Here is a 20459-nt window from a genome sequence, read left to right as displayed (position 1 = left end):
TTCCTGGTAATTTTCACAACGCTGGTCAGGATGGGCCAATCACAGTTGTTTCTGATTACTAGTTTCCTGATGCAGATTTCCATCTGAATGTCAGGTAATGTAGATTATACTCACCAGTCACCAATAAAACAAAAAATGTCCTGGTTTGAATGGTTCTTAAAGGAGGATTTGGCTTTCTATTCTGCCCTGCGCCCCCTGGAGGAAGACAACTTTCTAGTGGTGTCCCAAATGACGCACTACACTATGCACTCAGTAATTAAGTGTATGAATTTTTAAAGAGTAGTATCGTCCCAAATTAAACACTTAAGGTTTTTTTATTTTTTTTTACTACATAGAAGCCTGTTTAACAGTTGATGGAAAGTGATGTTTCAAATGCACGTAATGTGTTGCCGCAGTATGCCAATAGAGTAGGATGTCTGAGTCCTCGGTATTCATAAAAAAGTAAACGAGAAATACTGAAAAAACGTAATATTTCCGGCGAGATTCTGAAGTACGTTTCGACTGGACACTTCACAATCTCATAATCCCTCGGGAGTTTAGGCGACGTCATGTTCAAAACGCTGGATTTAAAGAATGGTGGTGAACAGCAAGTCGGGCGATTCTTTTCAACTGTAAGTGATATACATGTATATACCATGAAAGCTGTTCTTTGCTTAAATGGTACTTGTTTAACAAAACCAGAGTAGGTTATTTCCGTGGTTGTTATCCATGCCCACCGATGAAGTATGTACGAATCTCACCTACATACCTGAAGAACGCTCTGTTTTACTGACCGAAAAGTGCATCCTTCATCAAATACAGTACATACTCCGACAGTACGCGATTTTGAACGAAGGGTATATGAAGTGAGCTTTCATTGAGTAAAAACAAAAAACTAAATACATTTATAGAATATGTTAAATAAATAACATTAGATTAGATTAGATTATAATTTTTCTACATGTTGGAAGTGAATGGTGACTGAGGCTAACATGAATGAACATTCATGTTCAATGGAAAAAAGAAAAATGGGTCATAAGGGTATGGAACCACATGAGGACGAGTAAATGATGACAGAATTTTTGTAGATCCCCCCCCCATCCCAAGGTCCCCAAGCTAAATTTATGAATAATTTTTTACATTTGAAACATCCCAAAATAAAGGAGATTTTGTCATATTTAGCTTACTTATAGGAGCAATTTTGTCACCAAAGTACACCTAAAAAAACATACGTCATGTTTTAATTCATGGCTGGGACCTCATACTGACTTTTATTGTTTATAACTAAAGCTAAATACAAATAAAGAGAGACTGGTGTTGGCCCACCTGAAGGACATCACTGGACCCTTTCTAGATCCCCTTCAATTTGCTTATTGAGCAAACAGGTCTGTGGATGATGCAGTCAACATGGGATTGCATCATATCCTGCAACATGCATACAGACCAGGGACATATGCAAGGATAATTTTTGTGGACTTCAGTTCAGCTTTCAACACCATCATCCCAGCTATACTCCCGACTAAACTACACCAGCTCTCTGTTCCCACCTCTGTCTGTCAATGGATCACCAGCTTTCTGACAGATAGGCAGCAGTTAGTGAGACTCTCCCCACTACTCTTTTCCCTTTACACCAATGACTGCACCACCAAGGACCCCTCTGTCAAGCTCCTGAAGTTTTACAGACAACACTACTGTCATTGGCCTCATTCAGCATGATGATGAGTCTGCATATAGAAGGGAGGTTGAACAGCTGGCTGTCTGGTGCAGTCAAAACAACCTGGAGCTGAACACGCTCAAAACAGTGGAGATCATTGTGGACTTTAAGAGGAACACCCCAACATTGACCCCGCTCACCATTCTGAACAGCACTGTGGCAGCTGTGGAGTCATTCAGGTTCCTGGGCTCTACCATCTCACAGAACCTGAAGTGGGACACCCACATAAAATCCATTATGAAAAAGGCCCAGCAGAGGTTGTACTTCCTTTGCCAGTTGAGGAAGTTCAACCTGCCACAGGCGCTGCTGATACAGTTCTACTTCAATAACTGTCTGGTTTGGTTCAGCTATGAAACTGGACATCAGAAGACTACAAAGGACAGTTTGGACTGCTGAGAGTATTATTGGTTGCCCCCTGCCCTCCCTTCGAGAACAGAATACTTCGGGGTAAAGATGCTGACTACCACACCTGGAGTCGCAAGTTCGAATCCATGGCATGCTGAGTGACTCCAGTCAGGCTTCCAAAGCAACCAATCCACACATGTTAGGTCTCCGCTGTAACACGCTCAACAAGCCACACGATAAGAGGTGCGGATTGATGGTCTCAGACGCAGAGGCAACTGAGATTTCTCCTTTGCCACCTGGACTGAAGCGAGTCACTATGCCACCACGAGGACTTTGAGTGCATTGGGCATTCCAAATTGTGGAGAAAATCCGCAAAAAATAGAAAAAAAGAACAGTACACTTCCAGAGTGAGAAAAAGGGCTGGAAAAATCACTCTGGACCCACCCAGCCCACTACATTTTTGAACTGTTGTCTTACTGTGTATTTCTATATATACTTATATTTTCTATTCACTTTTTATTTTTGTTCTATTTTTTATTATCTCTGTCTTGTTGTTTTATTGTTTGTGCACTGGAAGCTTCTGTCACCAAGACAAATTCCTTGGATGTTTTTTTTTTTTTTTTTTTTTTTTTAAGCCATTAATCCTCAATATATCGCTAACCGTGATATGATTAAACAAAGTAGGTCTGAGAACAATACATGGAGACAAATGAACCACCTCCTCATTTCAACCATTTTATATAACAGAACCCGTATGTGCGACCCACTAACACAGTTCTGTCGGTACGTGCGTGACGAGTGTGTGGGCGGAGTCGAGAGCAAGATATTAAACGAGTGGGCGGAGATAGATGCGCGAAGTCAAACATATGGGCGGAGACAATGCCGAAGACTTAAATAGGTGGGCGGTGTTAAACGCGTTCAAAAACACAACGTTTAGGAGTAACTGTAGACGCTGTTTTCAACACAGCATTTCCCTCCACAAATCACCCAAAGGTGATATTGATCTGAAATATCATGCTTCAGTGTATGTACAGTAGAGTGTAGGGTGTGTTGGGTCGGGTTTCTGTTGTTGTTTTTTAAGCTAAACAGCATTTTGTCCATCTTTGTTTCGCTGCTGTATAAGCAAATCAATTCTTTTTCAGACATGGAGGAATGACAATTTGCACATTGTAGTGGACTCCAATGACAGAGACTGTGTTCCACTTTTCAAAGGTAATATTTTATGCAAAAAGTTTCCGTGCCTTTGTTTACAAGTTAATGCAAATTGACCCGCCCATGTCGCTCGAGTGCAGTTAGTTTCAAATTGTTTTCTGCTTGTTTTCTGCTTCCTGTTGCATTTGCTGATGATGTTACACTTTCATGCATCGTATAATTCAGTACAACTCTCCACGAATTAATTAGACAAATGTGAACATGCTCTGGGTTAGGCCATGAAAGTGACGCTTTTTCATTACAAAGACAACAAAATGTTGATTTTTCCAACTTCAAGGTGTCACGGAAGTTAAATGTTTTTTTGTTTGTTTTTTAGAACTTATTCTTGCAGGTTGAACTGTTTTTCTCGGTTACTTTGAGTGCAACATGGCAGAACATTTGAAGTTCTATGTCAGTTTTATCTTCTACAATACACTTCTTGTTATGGGTTTTTGCAGCCTTGTAGTGAAAGATCTGGCCTGATAACTGCAATGTTATAGGTTCAGACCCCATAAGGCTTTGACCTTTGCCCCCTTGAGAGAAAGACATTACTTGCTTACTCTAAGAGGTCTGTTCTTGAAATAAGTGTTCTGTAAGCCACTTTGGATTAAAGCATCTGCTAATTTGCATGTTTCGTAAGGTATTCCTTTGACTGGAAAAGACTAGTTTCCAGAACAGCCATGAAACCGCCAGGTGAAGATGAGAATCGGCGTCTGGGCACATTGTTGCTCAACACCCTGGAAAGAGAAATGCGTCTTTGGAGGGCACCAGTCCTGAAGAACGGTTGCATTCAGGTACAAGAACATTTTTACAGGTTCCAGTGACTTTCCCATGATCTTTTCAGTTGTCATGGTGGTGCAGAAATCATTTTTGACCAATACCGATTTTAACAAAAAACTAGAGGGTGATACTGATATTTTGCCACTTTTGTCATCAGATCACCATTTTGCTTAGGAATTATCCTTTAAAATGTACAAAGAGGTACAAAAGCTGTTTTATTGTTCTAAAAATAAGGCATAATATTGGCACAAATTTAAATTTTGACTCGTCCCTCTTTTTCTTTAAAACAGCAAAAATCTGGGTTCCAGTGAGGCACTTACAATGGAGGTGAATGAGGACAGTTTTCGGAGGGTTTAAACACAGAAATTTGAAGCTTATAATTTTATGAAAGCATTTACATTAATTCTTCTGTTAAAACTCATGTATTATTTGAGCTGTAAAGTTGTTTAAATCATAGGTTTTACAGTCGTTTTGGGGTTTGTTGACATTACATGGTCATGGTAACAAAGTTGTAAAATTAGTTATAACTTTACACAGAAAAGGTTAGTAAGCGATTTTATCATACTAAAATCATGTTTACATGCATATTGTTTGTCATGTGGCTGTACTTTTTGTTAACAATTTTTATTGATTCCATTCATAAGCCAAACAAACACAACATAAAATACGGAATCAATTATATACATTTACCACCCCCCCCACCCGACACAAACACGCACTACAGTGGTCACCAACAATTAGAACATGAAAATAAAAAAAAACATTAAAAAAAAAAAAAGTATACTTTGAGAAAACAACAAGAATGCACATACACATCTAAACCAGAAATCACTCTCCACTGCCCCTCCCCGACAACCCTCCAAAAAAGCCAAATATCCACCCCACTTCCTGTCAAACAAATCCCATTTTCCCAGCCTTCTAAAAAATCACCTCCCCAAATGCTGCCACCCCGCCCATCTCCCCGCACCACTCCAAAAACGAGGGTGCCCCAGCCGACTTCCACCCCCTGAGGATAATTTGTCTGCCGATCATAACTCCGGCTAGGACCCAACTTTTTAAATGACTATCCCCAATATTAATGACCGCCACATCGCCTAAGATACAGAGTGTCCAATACGTCACACACAAAGCTCAGAACTCTCAACCAAAAGTCTTGGATCTTAACACACCACCAAAAAACATGGGTTGTGTCCCTGTCTTCTGATTGGCATCGGCAGCAGGTGGGTGTGTCTTTAAGACCAAGCCTATACAATCTAGAGGGGGTCCAATAGACTCTATGTAAAATATGAAATTGCATCAGATGCACCCTTGCGTCTCCTAGATGTAGACTTGACGTTTTTTAGAATCCTAGCCCACACTCCCTCCTCCAATACCAAGTTTAAATCTTTCTCCCATAATCTCTTAAAGGGGACCTATAATGCAAAATTAACTTTTAACATAAATGTGTTTGAACATAAATGTGAGTCAGCAGTGTGTGTACACAACCACCCTACAATGTTAAAAGTCCACCCACTCTTTCTTATAATTCTTTTAATCAAAAACAGTGTCTCAAAATGACTGGTTTTTGTATCCGCTCTAAAGTGACATCACTTTAGAGCAGGCCACGCCTATGACTGGTGACTGACTCCACCCTATTATCATAGATCGTCCCCTGAGTGATCGACACACAGTCCGCCATTTTTTACCGCGCTGGAGCGGCTACAGTGGGAAGAATAATGTCTCAACTTTGTAAGTGTCATATGTGTTCTGTTGTTGGCAGTAAAAGTGAACAGAACAGTCTTCATGTACTCTTGGCATCAGAGCCCCTGAAGATGCAGTGGACAGGTTTTATTTTTGAAGAAAATATGCCCCAAAACATACCAAAATTTGTGTATGTTTGTGCAAATCATTTTACACCGGACTGCTTTGTGAATGAGGGTCAATATAAAGCAGGATTTTCAAAAAATTTGACTCAAGCATGGATCAGTACCAAATGTTCGTGTTCCAGCTTTAGTATCGCACTTTATATTTTGTGAATGTTTGCAAATCGCCTTTCCGAATGTGCTTGTTAGCTGATTCCACGGCTAATGCAGCTGAAGTTACCATTGTCTCTGATTGTATTCACGGAGACCAGAGCTATGTCGTTATAGCTTGTTTGCACATGACGTCATGTCACTGCATTGCTGTGGCGTGAAATGCAGATGGAGGGCAGGAAGTGATTTTCTACATAAGAAGTACTATCAAAAACTCAAAATGCTTATGTTTTGTGTTGTTTACGGTTGCTCATACATATATGGCCGAACTCCGGTATTTACAGTGTCAGTCATATTGGTTCTGATTTGTTGTTGCTATAGTATCCGAAGCACGAGCTGTAAAGGCACAGCAGCTCATTTGCATTTAAAGAGACACACACGAAAACAGTGTTTTTGATTCCACCCAAAAAGAGGCATTTACAACATGGTATAATAAATGATCCGTGGGGTATTTTGAGCTGAAACTTCAGACACATTCTGGGGACACCTGAGACTTACATTACATCTTGTAAAAAGGGGCATAATAGGTCTCTTTTAAGAGAAGTTGAAGCTCCGTCCCCCAGACTCTGAAATAACAGGGAGTAATACACTGATGCCTCACGACCTTTTCCAAAAGCAGTAATCACCACTTCCAGAGTATCTGCCGCTTTAGGGGGGTGTATACTACTCCCAAAAATAGTACAGAGCAGGTGGCGCAGCTGTAAATACCTAAAGAACGGAGATCTGGGAATCCTAAAATGTTGAACCATATTTTCAAAGGATCTCAACACTCCACTCTCATATAGGTCACAGAGTGTATTAACCTCCCTCAGATCCACTCTGACCAGCAGAAAGGGGACTTATTAATACATAATTTTGGGTTCAGCCATATGCTCATGGCAACATTTAAATAAATGTCTGAATTAAACACTCTAGACACTTGTCCATACCACATGCAAATGCGAGATAACTGGGTGTAACTTCTCCGGTTAGTTTAATAGAAAGGCTTTGCAATGGCAAAATAGGGGCAAGAACTTTCTGTTCAATACAAAACCAGGGAGGGGCTTTCTCAGGTGGAAGCGACCAGTGAGCTAAATGTCTGAGACCGAATGCATAATAATAAAACAATCTTTGGTAGGCCTAGCCCACCTTTGTCAATCGGCCTATGCAACTTATTGAAATGTAATCTGGGATGCTTACCATTCCAAATGAAGGACTTCGCTATGCTATCAAATTGCTTGAAATAAGAGAGGGAGACATCTACAGGGAGAGATTGTAGCAGGCAGTTGAATTTTGGAATACAATTCATTTTAATAACATTAACCTTCCCAATCATAGATAAATGTAATGAAGCCCACCTGCCCACGTTGCTCGAAAACCTTTTTATTAAGGGGTCAAAATTAACTCTAACTAAATCACATAAATTTGCTGGGAATAAAATGCCCAAATACTTAATGCCCTGTTTGGGCCACTGGAAGGCGACCGGCTGAAAAGCTGTTACTGGGCAGTACGTTGTCAGAGCCAAAGCTTAGGATTTAGACCAAGTCACTCTGTATCCTGAGAACTTAAAGGTTTTGTAAACTTATAACAAAAGTGGAGCCAGTTGTGTAGCATAAGATCTAAATTCAGCGGCAAAGCCATCAGGCCCCGGAGCCTTGCCTGTAGGAAAGGCCTTAATTACCTCGCCAAGCTCCTTCAAGGTTTTCCCAGAATCAAGAGAATTTTTTTGCTCAGTTGTCGAGTTCTAATGGTTCCACAAAGTTTCTAATATCTTCATCAGTAGATGAAGACTTGGAGCTATAGAGATCAAGAATTCTTTAAAAGCATTATTAATATCAATGGCCAAGGTAAAAATTTAATCACTAGCAAATTTCACTGAGGTAATGGTAGAAAAAGACTCTCTCTGCTTTGTATATCTAGCCAAAAGCTTCCCTGCTTTGTCCCCCCGACTCAAAGTATGACTGTCTTCCCCTGAATAGCCAAAAACTCCACCTTCCACATCAAAATAGTATTATATCTGTATTTCAAACGGGTCGGTTCTCTGAGGACATCAGATGACATTCGGCGCTTCAGCTCTGCCTCTGCACTTTTAATATTCCCTTCCAACTACACGATTTCTTGTGCTTTGGATTTTTTTGGTGAATGAGGCATACTGGATGATCCGACCCCTAAGAACCACCTTAAGTGCCTCCCAAGCCACGCCCACAGAGGATACTGAGGGCCAGTTGGTCTCCATATAAACATTGATTTCAGCCTTTAACATTTGTTGGAATTCAGGATTTTGCAAAAGGGATACATTAAAGCACCAACTATATGATTTATTTTTCTCACCAGGGTATGATCTGAGACTAAGATGTTTTCAAACCCATTCACATTCCACATAGAGGGAGACAATCCACTCATACTAACTTTTGGCTTATTAGAAAAAATAAATTGTGTGTCAAAAATAAAATTATAAAGACCACATTCTACATTAGTGCAACAATCAAACCCCAAACTTACCCCCCGAACCAAACAAGCAGAAAAAAGAAAAATGTGCACATTAACCACACGACAGCGCCAACCGGCGTCCATCCCTCTAAACTCTAAATTTTAACAAAAAAGACAAAAAAAAAGGCTGTTCAGTTTCCTTGGACAGTCAAACGAATGTTCAGTGAGCTGGCCCATTCAACTGCTACACGAGTGCAACAAATGACCCAATCACTCCAATGTCCTGCAAGAAATATTCCACAAAACAAACTCCAACCAATAGGAGGCATAAGCACAAAGAACATGCAGATTCATCCACAACACTGTCCCGAAGGAGTGCTGCTACACAAACTCCAGCCAGTAGGTGGAACCAGCACAAAAAGAAACAAAGGCGCTCGGCTTCCCCAGACTATCAAGTGGATGTTCAGTGAGTCGGTTCACTTGGCTGCAACATGAGAACCACAAAATAACTTACTCAGTCCATTGACTTTATGAAGGACGTTGCTTGCTGAGGACATGTAAATACTTTACGGCCATCCTTAGCATCTATTCTCAATTTGGCCAGGAACATCAGTGCAAAAGTGACCTTCCGTTGATGTGTTTCTTGCATTCCTTGAATCGATCATGTTTCTCTCGTCGAATTCACAAAGTCTGGGAAGAAGAAAATGCTGTGGTTCTTCCAAGAAATCCTTCCTTTACTCCTCACCTTGCATAACACGAGATCTTTATCGGATGATCTTAGAAATTTGGCCAGAATTTGGGCCTGTCTCCCTCAGTAGATCGCCGAGCCAGGACCTTCTGAGCTCGCTCGATTTCCAGCTTATGGCCCGTTATGTCAAGCAGACTCGGAAAGAGCCCATCCAGGAATTTCACCATATTCCAACCTTCTTCGTCCTCAGGAATTCCAAAAATTCTGACGTTATTCCGTTGGTAACGATTCTCCAAATCCTCAAACTTCTCCCAGACGCGCTCCAAATCTGCCTTGGTCGCTAGAGGATTAGCAGCTAATTCCCTCTCCAATGACTCCAGATAATCGACCCGTTTCTCGACATCCCCCACTCTTGTAACCACCTCAGTGAATTTTGTCTCCATGGCCGTGATCGATCGACGTATTTCAGCAAGATCCTCCAAGTCAGCAACGACCTTAGTCAGCATTGCCGGTACGTGCAACAATTCTCGCCGAATTTCCTTCACCTCTCTGGCAAAATCGACTACCTGGCTCGACGCCTACAGGGGGGTGTCAGCTTGAGCACATAAGGGTCTTTTAATGTCTCCAGAGCCCGAGGATTTTGAATTCTTTGACATGTTGTCAAACCTAGAACAGAAAAGTGCGCAGAGCTCGCCGTTCACACGACCGAACCTTGCATGGCGTTGTGATTCCTTGTGGCTGTACTTTTGAAACGGAGTATTTTAACGTTCAAATATTGGCCCCCATTCACTTCTATTGTAAGTGCCTCACTGTAACCCAGATTAGTACTTTTTTTTTATATAAAGAAAAGGAGGGACGAGTCAAAATAAATTTGTGGTAATTATGCTACAAATGCTGTCGATTGAGCTTTACTTGTATTGAACCCAGAGTATTCCTTTAAGAACCACAATGAAAGATAAATACAAACATGAAACAAAATATTATTTTTCCCTTTTTTTTTTTTTTTGCAGTTCTAAAAAATATAACTCGCATTTTACATTATTATGATTGAACATTACAAATTCGTATTATGCATATGTTGGTGAATTCCACAGAAAATGTCAACCACATCATGGGGAAAAAAAAGTTATTAAGCGAAGGAACAAAAGCCCTCTTTAAATTGTTAATTTAGATCTATATTTTTCTGTTTCTTTATTACACTCAAAACATAATGTAAACTTTTATATTTTGTTGCACAATACATTTACGTAATTATAAATTACTCTATTTAAATTCATTATTTATATGCTGTAACGAAGTTCAAGGACTGCATAGGAAGGAGGAAGCTGGGACCGGCTTGACAAACACGTAAACATTTATTATACAACTTAAAAGACAAAACCAAACGCACTGCTTCCCTGCAGTCACGTTGGAAACTCACAGGTCCATGCGTCTCTGCCACTGTCTCCTCTCCTCAAATACTCCCACCGCCCCTCACTGGAACGCGAGACCGGTGTGGCACACAGGTGGAACTCATTCACCACTTATCTTCCCGGCCTTGCTCTGCCCAGACATCGCTCGGCCCCGCCCTGCTCGCCACATACCCCCATCGCCAAACTCGGGCCAGGGAATTCTCTGGGCTGTGACCTAGTTGACTGATTAACTGATGAATCATCTCTTCTCAGGGTTCAGATATCAGTCCATCTCAGTACCAGGAGGTGATTGTGTGGATGCATGAAATGAGCTGCATATTCCAGTTCTGCTCAGAGACATTTGCTTTAGGAGTGTGTGTTCTCAACCGTTTGCTTGCAACAGTCAAAGTAAGTGGAACATCTGCATACTATTCAAAGCTGGTGGCAGTTTAGATTGCATGTGCAGATTTTTATTTGATCTTTTCCTCCCCAATTTGGAATGCCCAATTCCCAATGCACTCTATGTCCTCGTGGTGGCGTAGTGACGCCTCAATCCAGGTGGTGGAGGACGAATCTCAGTAGCCTCCGCATCTGAAACCGTCAATCCGGGCATCTAATCACGTGGCTTATTGAGCGCGTTACCGAGGAGACATAGCGCGTGTGGAGGCTTCACGCTGTTCTCCGCGGCATCCACGCACAACTCTCCACGCTCCCCACTGAGAGCGAACCACATTATAGCGACCACGAGGAGGTTACCCCATGTGATTCTACCCTCCCTAGCAACCAGGCCAATTAGGTTGCCTAGGAGACCTGGCTGGAGTCACTCAGGTATGTGCAGATGTTTAATTTATTTCCACCCTTTCTTCACAGACTCAGCTGAAATACCTCAAATGCATGGCCATCACCTCACTGATCCTTGCTGCAAAAATCAATGAAGAAGATGAGGCAAGACATACATCAGTGTTTATAGAACTTTCTCTGGGTTTCCGGGTTTTGAATGTGGAAGTTAATTATTGCAGGGTACACCTTGATAGCGGTAACTGGAAGACCACAGCAAATATGATTTTTGCTGATCCATTCAATCCAACAGCAAAAGAAAAAATCCACTTATGTTTCCACGACTTGCTACAAGAGGGAAAAAAATAGAGAGAGATGGATTACGACAGTCAGAAGGGTGAAAGAATTTACTGTAAAAAAGAAACTCCATCGCAGCTGTGGTAACTATAGTTCTTTTAAACTAATTCCAGGGTAATGTAACTAAGCATAGTGTTATAAATTTACACTAAATATATCACTTTGTAAAATATAAAGTTTGCTAGAATTATACTGCTAAATATGGCGTCATCAAAGGTCTGTTTTCACCGTTATTTTTATTTTAGTCATAATTTGTCTTTTGATGGAAATGTCCTAATTCAGTCAGTATTTAATCACGTCATATTCATTAAATTTATTGAATTTATTTCTGACAAAAATTGCATGTAGTCCTAATTTTAGTAAACAAAAATAACATTTTATTTATGGATAATGTGTAAAATGACAAAGACGTGTATTAAACTCTAACAGACCAAACTTTAACCAAATGTTCAAATATTTTGAAAAATGTCAAACGAATTACAATTCAAACATGCACAGTATCAAACATATTAAAGATAAATGTTTAATGTGCAAGATTAAACAATATGAGAACTCTCCTGAAGTCATGCATGCTATGACTGAATTATTTTGAATCAGTTCTTTCTAGATTATTCTTTCTTTAAAAATAAATAAATAAAACATTGTTAGTGCATTAGTAATATCTTGTTTTATTTTTTGCTACTCATATTTAAGTCAACAGTATGTTTTAATTAAAACAGTTTGATTATATTCATGGTAGTTCTTTTTTTTGTTGTTCTTCTATTTTATTTTTAACAAAATCAAACAAAATTTCATATACATGGGGCGAATTCACCTGCAACTATTTTTTGCAGCATTTTCGTGCAAGAACCTGCGTCTTATTCACTGCCCACCCCACAATCCTGTTTAAAGGTGCACTCAGTAACATTTTGCTTGTCATATTGGACTTACATTGACACCTAGTGGTGTGGATGCTGCATCATTCAAAATCAATAGTTTTCAGTTACAGATGCCATTGTAGAAATTCACTATTTACATCAGCCATGATTAATTTAATCCAAGAGTGAAAGTGTCCAATAACAAGACAGTTACTGAGATTAAGTGAGTAGTATTCAGCTGGTCATGTTATTCTAATATGGCTGCACCCATGAGGACGCCCCTTCCCCATGTAGAATAAAACCGCTTTTATGAGGTTACTGATATGACTAGAGTCCTCATCTCATGATTTTACACGTATGTTTCAAAATTACAAGTAATTTCTTTAGGAGTAAAACTTTTTTTAATGGGGAAAAAATTACTGAGGGCACCTTTAATGACTGTAAATGCAATTAGTGCTGAAATAGTGATTATTTAAATGAAGTCATTTTCATTCTTTTCAGAGCAACCACGCCTCCTTTCTATGTAAATTATGCTTATTATAGATTGCGCTTTATTAAAAAAAAACTGTGCTGTTTGCCTGGCAAAATAAATATCATGCTATTACCATATAAACATAATTTCATTTAAAAGAGATGTTTGTGTACGTTTTCTAGCAATTTTGTGGACTTGTTTGTGCATTTGCCTGATCTGTATAATAATTTCTTTAGTAAATCGAGCACTAAAACGTTACACAGCATGTGCAAATAAGCACTGCTTCCATTCTTGGTGAATTCCCCCCTTATTTAAAAATTTTTTTTTTGTGGTGCAACAATAAAGACAGCCCACACAGCATTTTACCATTCCAGTGCTTTTATTGTTCTGTTTTGTTGGCGAACAGGTGATCGCATCGGTTAAAGACCTGCTGGAGCAAAGCGGATGCAAATTCTCAACAGCAGAGATTCATCGCATGGAACGAATCATATTAAACAAGCTGCATTGGGACCTTTACACTGCAACACCGATCGATTTCATTCACATCGTAAGTAGCGGCTGATGCGTCCACTTTGTTGTATTCTGACCAGAACTCAACAGTACAAAAAGCACGAGAGAACATACAACCATTTTGAGGTGGCCATTGCAAACATTAGCAAAAATTAAGATTTGGTCCTTGACGTTGTTGTACATGTGAAAATCAGCAGCTGCTGGTGATTGTGCAAACCTTCATCACCAGCAAGCTACAGTATCTTTAGGGCAATAAGAGTTGCGTGCAGTGCATACTTGACCAAGGCACTAATCTGGCTTGTACTGTAGCAGTAAAGCAGTTAGATAACCCTGCAAAGGAAGGGAGGAAAGATTTGGTTATTCTGTATTCACTCTCCTATACAATTAAACTCTCAGAAATAGGAATAATCTTCCATTGGAACACTGAATCTTTCCTTCATACTGGCAGGGTTGTGCTCCTCAATTTGAATTGAGGTAGCAAACATGCAGAATCGTAATTTAATTGAAGGAAGTTGTATTAAAATGGATTGAGATTCATGTAGGTGCTGAAAGTGTACTTTGTAATAATACTGCCTGCAAGGGCAAAACGTAGTAACTACTACAGCTGGGTAAAAATTGATTTTCCGATTCATCGTGATATTCATTTGCACGATCTCAATATTGATTCTTAAAATCCCAAGATCTGTCCTTTACTGTCTTATATTTGTAAAGCGCATTTGAAGCCATTTTTCTCAGTTTCAGTGTTGACGTAGTTACTAGGGCTGGGCGTTATGGCTACAAAAATTATTTCTATTTTTCAGCCTATTGACGATGTTCAAAATATATCTCAATTATGTATTTGATCTGAAATTATTATTTTTTTAATTTTTTTTTACTAAATTAACACAAGGGTGAAAAAGATAATCATTTTCACTGAGGCACTTTTAGATTTATATCTTATATACAATTATACATACACCCAGTCAAGTTTATTATAATATAATACTGAATTTATAATTATTATTTTGAGGATTAGATTTGTTTCATATAGAAGTAATATATTTCTTTCCAATTTACTTCACCTTCACCTGGAACTTTTATTTTGACACTTAAATTGCAGTTTGTAGTTTACAATGTTCCGCAACTGGTGAAACGCTGATATCTCCTACTTTTCTGTTATACTGTGCTGCCTTTTTAGATTTGTATAATAACTTGTAGTGGTTACTAATGTTGGGAACTGTGCAAATGCTTCATCATGCAGTACTTTTGTTTCACAATGCATGTGAAGCGCTTTAAAAGTGCTAAAAACATGAGCCCATGAGCTCCTCGCATGCACAGATCAGCCCGTCACCCATTTATTCTGAAGCAAAGCACGCACAGAACATGCCAATCCGTCTGTAGTCACAGCCTTTTACATTTTTTACATTGCCATTTTGATGTTAATAATTGTGAAATTAGTCTACTGATTCACTCTTTATGAACTTTATTGGACAAATAAAAAGCACATTAGAATCATTGCGATATTCATGAAATTGCTTAATTTTGTATCGTCAGCAAAATCATTGTGATTATATCGTGAATATTTTATATATTGCCCAGCCCTATTAGTTACTGCATTTTGACTTGGTTGGGAAGAATACATTTCACTTTCAGTATAAATTACCCATAACAATGTTATCATACTCACAACCTGTGTTGAATGTCTTTTGAATTGCAATTCAGTAAATTTTTCCTCCTTTTCCCCCAATTCAAATTCCGATTCGACATTCTGTGTAGCTAATTCAATTCAAATTGACACTCATGAATCGAAAGGGAGACTGTTCTATATTTGTATATACTTAAATTCTATATTTTGGCCAACTCTGCTTAGAGGGGTTCAGTTAAAATAGCAAACAAAATGAGTGATGTTCTTGGCACGAGCTAGTGTAACACAGTTGGTTGAGGCATTTAGCAATCAAACCAACAATTAACATGGAAACAACAGTTAAGAATTTTGCACCCAGGGTTTCATTGCTCCTTGTCTAAATGAACAATGTGCTACATGGCTGTTTTGGCACAGCACAGAGGGGAATAAAATGGCCATTAGAAATGTAAAGAACATGGAACGAGACCCCATTAAAAAAAATACCTCTGATTTTAAAAGAATTTCTCCTGAAAGACCCTGAAATTAAAAAGTAATTTTAGTAAAGAAAAAATAAGTGAAACTCACGAAACCTGTCAAGAACACATCCGGGTCATATTTCACTACAAAATAAAAAGAATTCAGAATTTAAAATGTTCTTAAAGAAAATGAAGCCTATTTAAAGATCATTTTTTGCATTGTAACATTATTTTCATGACAATTAAGCACTTTCCCCCAAAATTCTCATTACCACAGTGCAAAAATAAATCCTATTTTCATTGTTTTTAGTGTTTTTATATACCATGGTAGTGTTGTACTGCCTTTAATTTATGCTGATTTAAATGTAATATTTTTTTTTACTTTAAAAATAGACACAATGCAAACAATCTTGATGGTGTTGAAAATGTGCTTCATTTCCTTCATGCAAACTATAATTTCTTATTTTTTTTCCCCTTTTGATTTTAGGGAGAAATGTGACCTGGACATATTTCCATGAGATTCACCCATAAAAGCCATATATACACCGATCAGTCACAACATTAAAACACCTGCCTAATATTGTGTAGGTCCCCCTCGTGCCGCCAAAACAGTGCCAACAGCATCTCAGAATAGCATTCTGTGATTATCTTCTCACCACAATTGTACAGAGCGGTTATCTGAGTTACTGAAGACTTTGTCAGTTTGAACCAGTCTGGCCATTCTCTGTTGACCGCTCTCATCAACAAGGCATTTCTGTCCTCAGAACTGCCGCTCACTGGATGTTTTTGTTTTTGGCATCATTCTGATTAAATTCTAGAGACTGTTGTGTGTGAAAATCCCAGGAGATCAGCAGTTACAGAAATACTCAAACCAGCCCATCTGGCACCAACAATCATCCATGTGATTATCTAATCAGACAATCGTGTGGCTGCAGTGCATAATCATGCAGATACGGGTCAGGAGCTTCAGTTAATGTTCACATCAACCATCAGAATGGGGAAAAAATTTGATCTCAGTGATTTAGACCGTGGCATGATTGTTGGTGCCGGATGGGCTGGTTTGCCCTGTTGAGATGTGGGTTGGCCCTGTTTTGGTGGCACAAGGGGGACCTACACAATATTAGACAGGTGGTTTGAATGTTGTGGCTGATCGATGTAGATATATAATGTCATATAATACTTAGAATAATTAAATATAATTGTTTGTGAAATGAAAAAATATCTAATAGCATAGAAAAATAAATTTCCATAAAACTTCCCAAATAAATATCCATTATGTATCTTCCTGTATTAGGTCCATGTCACTCACTCTTCCCTTTGATAAGTAATGTGAAGACACTCGCATACAGTCAGATACAAAGGAAAAATCAAACTTCCTCAGTACACATTTAACTATACTGAACAATCATGTCATTCCTATTCAATCAACATGGCTTTTTTTCAGTCAACATGAAATCTAAATTGACAACATTTACTTTTTTAATGCACATTCCTGCTCCTATTGTGCACGATACTTTAGTGCACATTATTCAAATAAGATGTTTGTTTTCATGTTTCATCAACCTGTAAAATCTTGCTCCACCACTGTAAATACAAGAGCTGTCAATCAGAATTTTAATTGCAGTTTCAAAAAGACCCCCAAATGAAGATAATTTGGGACATAAGGCTACATTATTTTGGAAGATTAGTCAATCATTAAATAGACATTACAAAAAGTTGCTTCAGAATTCAACATAGGCCTATTTTTGGTTTTATTTCCATATCATTGAACATAAGCCTATCACTGACCTCCAGTCCATGGCAATCAAACTTTCAAGCTCTCAGAAGTGTAGAGTTAACGGCCATTCACACAGGATGCGTTCTTGTTTTCCGTCTGTGCGTTTTTTTTTTTTTTTTTTTTGTATCCCCTTTTTCTCCCCAATTTGGAATGCCCAATTCCCACTACTTAGTAGGTCCTCGTGGTGGCGCTGTTACTCACCTCAATCCAGGTGGTGGAGGACAAGTCTCAGTTGCCTCCGCTTCTGAGACTGTCAGTCCGCGCATCTTATCACGTGGCTCGTTGTGCATGACACCGTGGAGACTCGCAACATGTGGAGGCTCATGCTACTCTCCACGATCCACGCACAACTGTGTGCATCGTCCAGTTGTTTTTAAAAGTGAGAATGCATCTTGTATGAATGGCTCTTGTCTCATTCTGTGCTACCTGCTATCAGTGAGTGTGGTTTGGTGAGGGTTTTTATGTGTGTGAATTTATTTTTTTATATTACTTATTAACAATGCAATAAATTGACAGCCCTAGCAAAAATATCACATTATGGACAAACATTGTGTTACGAATGCCATTTCATGTTGACTTTAACTTAATGTCCTGCATTCAAGAGAATCACAACTGTTACCTGGATTGAGTTGTAGAACCATGAACTGAACATGGCTCCTCTTCAGTAAACAGAGCAAGACTAAAGGTCTTGTATTATATGTAAAAACATGGGACCTTGTTTATTAAACACAAGCAGAACAGTTTGTATGTAAATCATTAGTAACCATTCGATAGGATAATTAAATTCAATGAGAGAATTGATGTAATGGATTAAAAAATGATTTGCATGCAGATTTGATCTCTTTGTTTTTCTTGAATAACACTTTTCCTAACCAGACGTGATGTGATAAAACCACAAATGAGAAAGGGTATCTCTTCCATGTAAATCTGAGTCCTAACCAGCCACAACTGCAATGAGCAACAGGGCATTTTGTCCAGTGTTTGATTTCTAGAGAACGCAACAGTCGGGTTCCGGAAGTAAAAGTCCCATTCATTTTTTTTCTATAGGGAAATTGTTTATTAACAATAACTTAAACCTTTAAAGATGGACCTACCATGAGCTTCAAGGTTGTTAATCGATGGTGTATATACTTCTGTTGAGGCCATTAGTCTGCTTATTTCAACTTTAATTTTTCGAAATCATGTTAAATAGCAGTATTCCTGGTGAGGAACTACACTACCCATATTCTCGAACAGAGATGGACCAATCAGAAAATTGCAGCCAACAAAGCATGCCAAAGGAGCTCTGCAGTGATCGAGTTGGTCTTCCTACACTCTCAAACTACTTGTATATTTGCAAATATCTAAATATTATGTTTTCTCTGCTTACAATCAACAACTTTAAATCCAATAGTTTTACTTTTTTCCAACATTTTGAATTGAATTAAATGGTTTGTAGTTCACTCCCTCATTAACGATGTTAAGTACACAGTCTTGTGCCTTTTTTTTTGTGATTTTCAAATACTTTTTTATTTCAGATCAAAGTTTGTAATGTTGTGATTCATCTCAGAGCTGGTTGATTTAGTTCATGTCTTAGAACACTTATGAAATCCCTATTAATTAAATTAAGGGGAAAAATACCTTCGGAACCAAGATGGCTGAAAAAGTGTTGCACCCTGTTTCTGTGGTGTCATGCCCGGTAGGCCCACCCACTTTGAACTGTAATTGGACCAAATCCTGCTCCACATAACTGGACATTAAACATGAAATATGTTCTGATTGGCTGTGATTGTGCCACGTCGTGCAGCAGTTTTGCGTTCACTGCAGACAGAAAAATTGCTTGTCACTGGAATCCTATCGTGTCTTGTTAGAGACCGAGACTAAAGAACACAGAACATTTCAACATTTCAAGTTTTCACATCCCTCTTATGAAGGGTTTAACACAGAAATCGTTTGTCAAGAGAGTTCAAATACACACCCACACCTCTGTAGTAAATTATTGGAGTTTTGGTGTTGTCTCTATTGGTTGAGCTTTTATTGGTTGATAATGTGTTTTTCAGTTCCATGGCCTGTTGATGTCCAGGCACCCTCATCTCACATCTGCCGGATCTCAGAAGAAGCCTTGCCTCCAGGTGTCATTGTGGACCAGGCAGGTACAGCATTGTATGGCCTGCCACCAGCTCTGGCAGTTCAAGGGCTCCATACTGGCTTTGGCTGTCATCACTTTGGAGCTGGAGAGGTTGACGCCTGATTGGTTCTCCGTTTTTACCGACCTGCTGAGGAAAGCACAGGTATGCATGAAGTATACATCAATGTGAGCATCACAAGTCTTTTTTTGTTACACTTGTGTAGTGCTGATCTCATCAACTAAATGATTAAAGAAAATGTTTGTTGACAAAGGGTTTTTTGATTTGGCAACGATGATGAAGACAAAAAAGCATCATGACAATTATCATTAAATTTTTATTAAAACATGCTGTTGACAAAAATGTGACAAGAAATAAATTATATTGCAAGATATTAACAATGCACTAACACTGCTTTTTATTTTACTTAAAGAAAAATCTAGACAGAATAATTGCAATAATTCAGTCATTGTATGTTGGGGATTACCCCGCTTGAGTTGCGCGAGCTGAAAGAGCTGAACACCCGTACAATGAACCTTATTACAGGGTTAATTACCTTACACAAATGCATCCTATATATGCGACATTAATCAACTATATCTACATCTTGCATTTGCACAGATAATAAAGGGAATGAACAGGTGAACTTGAAGTTATGAACAACATCCCATTAAAAATACGCTACACATAACATATTCTAAACGTGAGGATTTCCCAAAAGAGTAACTTAAATTAAAATGTTTTCTCCTGTTGTTTAATCTTACTTATTAAACATATTAATCTTGTGTACGTGTTTAAATAATTTTAAGTTCCTTATACATTTTTTACATTTTGGGTCATGTGGTACTCTATCACGGTTGATTGATTTTTAGTTTAAAGGGATAGTTTACTCAAAAATAAGAATTATGTCATCTTATTTACACCCACGTGTTGTTCTAAACCCCGTGTAAAATTCTTTCTGTGGAACACAAAAGGAGAATTATTTTTATATAATTCTCTTATCCATAGTGGCGACG

At 38.6% G+C, this 20459-nt stretch overlaps 2 protein-coding genes across 8 annotated transcripts in view; one reads left to right on the top strand and one right to left on the bottom strand.

Annotated features, from left to right (window-relative positions):
* The first annotated feature begins 2940 nt into the window (after nt 1-2940).
* LOC127430444 (cyclin-I-like) lies at nt 2941-19518 on the top strand. Of its 6 annotated transcripts, XR_007895448.1 has the most exons (10): nt 2941-3062; nt 3181-3250; nt 3870-4023; nt 4167-4210; nt 4300-4336; nt 10783-10917; nt 11380-11454; nt 11600-11726; nt 13379-13519; nt 19378-19518. XR_007895448.1 is itself a non-coding variant. In XM_051680211.1 (9 exons), the coding sequence occupies exons 3-9, from the start codon at nt 3910-3912 to the stop codon at nt 13393-13395; spliced, it is 549 nt and encodes a 182-aa protein (XP_051536171.1). In that variant the 5' UTR covers nt 2941-3062; nt 3181-3250; nt 3870-3909; the 3' UTR covers nt 13396-13536. The 6 variants fall into 6 exon arrangements, 4 of the variants coding, with proteins under 4 accessions (XP_051536171.1, XP_051536169.1, XP_051536168.1 ...); XM_051680211.1 differs by lacking the exon at nt 19378-19518 and having other exon boundaries at nt 13379-13536; XR_007895447.1 differs by lacking the exon at nt 19378-19518 and having other exon boundaries at nt 11380-11726; nt 13379-13398.
* LOC127430420 (septin-8-A-like) overlaps nt 19382-20459 on the bottom strand; it is a 69411-nt gene continuing 68333 nt past the window's right edge. Inside the window, exon 10 of one of the 2 annotated variants that reach the window (XM_051680173.1) lies at nt 19382-19593. In XM_051680173.1, coding sequence (XP_051536133.1) covers nt 19428-19593 — 166 coding nt within the window. In that variant the 3' untranslated portion in view covers nt 19382-19427. The remainder of the gene's footprint in view (nt 19594-20459) is intronic. The other variant, XM_051680174.1, reaches the window with a different exon arrangement.

Source organism: Myxocyprinus asiaticus, chromosome 40, assembly GCF_019703515.2.
Source record: "Myxocyprinus asiaticus isolate MX2 ecotype Aquarium Trade chromosome 40, UBuf_Myxa_2, whole genome shotgun sequence".
NCBI lineage: Eukaryota > Metazoa > Chordata > Actinopteri > Cypriniformes > Catostomidae > Myxocyprinus > Myxocyprinus asiaticus.
This window is presented reverse-complemented; position numbering and strand designations above follow the sequence as displayed.